Source organism: Rhinopithecus bieti, unplaced genomic scaffold, assembly GCF_001698545.2.
Source record: "Rhinopithecus bieti isolate Rb0 unplaced genomic scaffold, ASM169854v2 scaffold_7901, whole genome shotgun sequence".
In the NCBI taxonomy this organism is placed as follows: Eukaryota; Metazoa; Chordata; class Mammalia; order Primates; family Cercopithecidae; genus Rhinopithecus; species Rhinopithecus bieti.
Window position 1 is genome coordinate 481,559 of NW_016805596.1, and position 4,376 is coordinate 485,934.

The window sequence follows — 4,376 nt, forward strand, 5'->3', positions numbered from 1 at the left end:
TTTTTTTTGAGCGGTGTCTCACTGTCGCCCAGGCTTCAGTGCAGTGGCCCCATCTCGGCTCACTGCAAGCTCCACCTCCTGGGTTCACTGCCTCAGCCTCCTGAGTAGCTGGGTCTACAGGCGCCCGCCACCTCGCCCGGCTAGTTTTTTGTATTTTTTAGTAGAGACGGGATTTCACCGTGTTAGCCAGGATGGTCTCGATCTCCTGACCTCGTGATCCGCCCGCCTCGGCCTCCCAAAGTGCTGGGATTACAGGTGTGAGCCACCGCGCCTGGCTCTTTCTTTTTTCTTTTGAGATGGAGTCTTGCTCTGTCACCCAGACTGGGCGCAACAGAGTGAAGTGGCATGATCTCGGCTCACTGCAATCTCCGCCTGCCAGGCTCAAGCGATTCTTGTGCCTCAGCCTCCTGAGCAGCTGAGACCACAAGCATGCCACTATGTCCTGCTAATTTCTTTTGTATATTTTGTAGAGACGGCGTTTCACCATGTTGGCCAGGCTGGTCTCCAACTCCTGAGCTCAAGCGATCCACCAGCCTCGGCCTCCCACAGTGCCAGGATTAGCAGGCCACGCCACCATGTCTAGTTAACTTTTTTTATTTTCAGGAGAGATGGGGCTTCGCCATGTTGGCCAGGCTCTTAGTACTTTTTGAGCATAGCCCTTGTTAATTCTTTCTGAACTCAGTCCTTGGAGTCCTTGGTACCTTTTTTTTTTTTTTTTTTTTAACTTTTTTGAGACAGAGTCTCACTCTGTCACCCAGGTTGGAGTGCAGTGGTGCAATCTCAGCTCACTGTAACCTCCACCCCCCAGGCTCAAGCGATCCCCCTACCTCAGCCTCCTGAGTTGCTGGGATTACAGGTGCCCACCACCACACCCAGCTAATTCTTGTGTTTTTCCTGTGGAGACGGGGTTTCCCCATGTTGCCACAAGCTGGTCTCAAACTCCTGAGCTCAAACAATCTGCCCGCCTCAGCCTCCCAAAGTGTTGGGACTACAGGTGTGAGCCAATGTGTGGCCAGTCCTTAGTACTTTTTGACCTCAGTTCTTGGTACTATTTTTTATTTTTTTGAGATGGAGTCTTGCCGTGTTGCCCAGGCTGGAGTGCAATGGTGTGATCTTGACTCATTGCAACCTCCGCCTCCTAAGTTCAAGCGATTCTCCTGCCTCAGCCTCCCGAGTAGCTGGGATTACAGGCGCCTGCCACTATGCTCGGGTAATTTTTTTTGGTATTTTTAGTAGAGACAAGGTTTCACCATGTTGACCAGGCTGGTCTCGAACTCCTGACCTCCGGTGATCCACCCACCTCGGCCTCCCAAAGTGCTGGGATGACAGGCCTGAGCCACCGCGCCCACCCAGTCCTTGGTACTTTTTGAAGAAGGGCTGTATTCTCACTGTGCACGGTTCCCCGAGTCCCGCCCCCCTCTGCCCTCAGGTCACCACGGACCTGCATCACCAGTGCACGGACCAGCACACGGGCACCTCGGCCTCAGCCCCACTGGCGGCCGGCATGATCGCGCTAGCGCTGGAGGCCAAGTAGGTGATTGCGGGGCCCGTCCCCCGCCCTCGCCCCAGGGGCAGCCCCGGCTCACCCGCCCCCGCCCCCCGCAGCCCATTCCTGACGTGGAGAGACATGCAGCACCTGGTGGTCCGCGCGTCCAAGCCGGCGCACCTGCAGGCCGAGGACTGGAGGACCAATGGCGTAGGGCGCCAAGGTGCGGCGGGGCCGGGCGGGGGCGGAGACCCCGGGCCCACAGGGCGAGTGACAGCCGCTCTTCCGCTCAGTGAGCCATCACTACGGCTACGGGCTGCTGGACGCCGGGCTGCTGGTAGACACCGCCCGCACCTGGCTGCCCACCCAGCCGCAGAGGAAATGTGCCGTCCGGGTCCAGAACCGCCCCACGTGAGACCCCTGCGTGCCCCTCCGCTATCACCGCTGGGGGTGTGGGGGACAGGCCTGAGGCCTCAGTTTACCCATCTGTAAAACGAGGGCTGGACCCCGTGACCTCTGAGCCCCGACCTCGCCTGCTGGCCGCCCCCCCCACCCCCCAGCAGGCCGCAGGAGGGTCCTCACCCCTCGACCCCCCCAGCCCCATCCTGCCGCTGATCTACATCAGGAAAAACGTATCGGCCTGCGCCGGCCGCCACAACTCCATCCGCTCGCTGGAGCACGTGCAGGCGCAGCTGACGCTGTCCTACAGCCGGCGCGGAGACCTGGAGATCTCACTCACCAGCCCCATGGGCACGCGCTCCACACTCGTGGCCATACGGTGAGTGGCCCGCAGAGGGGAGGGGCGGCCTCACGCCCTGTGGGTAAACGCTGCCATCTACCCGGAGTGTCCTCACGGCGAGGGGCCAGGCCCACAGGAGTCACACGGCAGCCTAGTGGATGGGACCCCCGAGTCACGCCCCCACCCACACCCAGAGGACGCCCGGCCACCAGCACGTGCGATCAGACACTTCGTGGGGCTCTGCGGGCTTCACAAAGCCATCCCTCTTGACACCCCCACCCCCACCCGCCTTCTGTCGCAGACCCCTGGACGTCAGCACTGAAGGCTACAACAACTGGGTCTTCATGTCCACGCACTTCTGGGATGAGAACCCACAAGGCGTGTGGACCCTGGGCCTGGAGAACAAGGGCTACTATTTCAACACGGGTGAGGGCGGGGCGGGACCGTGGTGGGCGGGGCAGGACCGTGGTGGGCGGGGCTTGACTCTCCAACCTACCCCCAGGGGCTCTGGAGTTAGCCTTGGTGACCCCACTGCACAAGGGGTTCCCAGTGGCCTTCTCCAAGAGAACATGCACACAGTAGGCGTGCAGTCACCCGGGAGATGGTGTGCAGTGACAGGCACACAGTAGGTGTGCTGTGACAGATACACAGTAGGTGTGTTGTCACCCGGGAGATGTTGGTGTCCAGTGACAGGTGCACAGTAGGCGTGCAATTCCCTGAGACATGTGGACCAGTCTGGGGCCCTGGGTGGGAGCTGCAGGAGAGGGAGCCCGGGGACTACCAGGACCAGGCCTCCAAGAGCCTCCTCCTCCTCCTGTGCCCACCCGCGACCCCTGCCCAGGGATGTTGTACCGCTACACGCTGCTACTCTATGGGACAGCCGAGGACATGACAGCGCGGCCTACAGGCCCCCAGGTGACCAGCAGCGCGTGTGTGCAGCGGGACACTGAGGGGCTGTGCCAGGGTGAGTGCCGGCGCTGTAGGGCCCACTGCTGGGAGGTGGCAGTGGCCACCGTGGGCAGCGTGCATGTGGCCCCGGGTGAGCGGGTGGCGGGCAACAGGCCATGGGTAGTGAGCTCACGGGTCTTTGCATCCGTGTCCCTGAGCAGTATGTGACGGCCCCGCCTACATCCTGGGACGGCTCTGCCTGGCCTACTGCCCCCCGCGGTTCTTCAACGACACAAGGCTGGTGACTGCCAGGCCTGGGCACACGGCGGCGCTCGCGCTGAGGGTCTGCTCCAGTTGCCACTCCTCCTGCTACACCTGCCGTGGTAGCTCCCTGAAGGACTGCACCTCCTGTCCCCCATCCTTCACACTGGACCAGCAGCAGGGCTCCTGCGTGGGACCCACCACCCCTGACAGCCGCCCCCGGCTTAGAGCTGCTGCCTGCCCCCAGCACGGCTGCCCAGCCTCAGCCATGGTGCTGGGCCTCCTGGCCATGACCCTCGGAGGCCCTGTCCTCTACAGCATGTCCATGGACCTCCCACCATAGACCTGGCTCTACCGTGCCAGGGCCATGCCCACCAAACCCCAGGTCCGGCTGCCAGCTGGAACCCGAGTTGTCAGCTCAGAAAGCGACCTTGTCCCCGCCTGGGTCCCTGACAGGCACTGTTGCCCTGCTGCCTCCCCAGGCTGGCCCAGAGGAGCAAGCACCAGCCCCCAACGCCCGGCCTGCCAGGCGTGGGCCCCATGGAACCCCGCAGCCTAGGGGGAAGAGGGAGAGAGAAGTCTCCTATGCATTTTGGGTTTGGGTGGGAGTGGGCTGGCGGGAGAGGCTGGAGCACCCCAGAAGCCAGGGGAAAGTGGGGGGAGAGAAACTTGACACTGTCGGTCTTGGGCACCACGTCCAGCCTCAGAGTTTGCGAATAAAGGTTGCTAGAAGATGTTCAGTCTGTCGCCTCCTCTGAAGCAGGGTGGGCCCGAGGCCCCAGGGCTTGGGTGGTTTCTGCTTGGGGTCCCCGGACATCAGCCTATGGAGAATGCAGCCGGCCATGGAGAAGGAGTTCGCCCAGGCCCAGGGACCCCAGGCAGTGGGAGCAGCAGGGAGCGGCCGGGGGTCGGCAGTAATGTCTAACCCCAGAAAATGGCTCACCATGGCCAAGAATCCTCTCCTGCTGTGGTTCCTTTTTGTTGTTGTTGTTGTTTGTTTTG

General features: G+C 61.9%; 1 protein-coding gene across 1 annotated transcript in view; it reads left to right on the forward strand.

Annotated features, from left to right (window-relative positions):
* Positions 1-4,110, forward strand: part of PCSK4 (proprotein convertase subtilisin/kexin type 4) — a 10,456-nt gene extending 6,346 nt beyond the window's left edge. The window contains 7 exon segments of the mRNA XM_017873011.1: positions 1,430-1,530; positions 1,606-1,709; positions 1,780-1,897; positions 2,085-2,264; positions 2,527-2,651; positions 3,067-3,189; positions 3,335-4,110. Of these exon segments, the coding sequence (XP_017728500.1) occupies positions 1,430-1,530; positions 1,606-1,709; positions 1,780-1,897; positions 2,085-2,264; positions 2,527-2,651; positions 3,067-3,189; positions 3,335-3,933 (1,350 nt within the window). The 3' untranslated portion in view covers positions 3,934-4,110.
* The last annotated feature ends 266 nt before the right edge of the window (positions 4,111-4,376 follow it).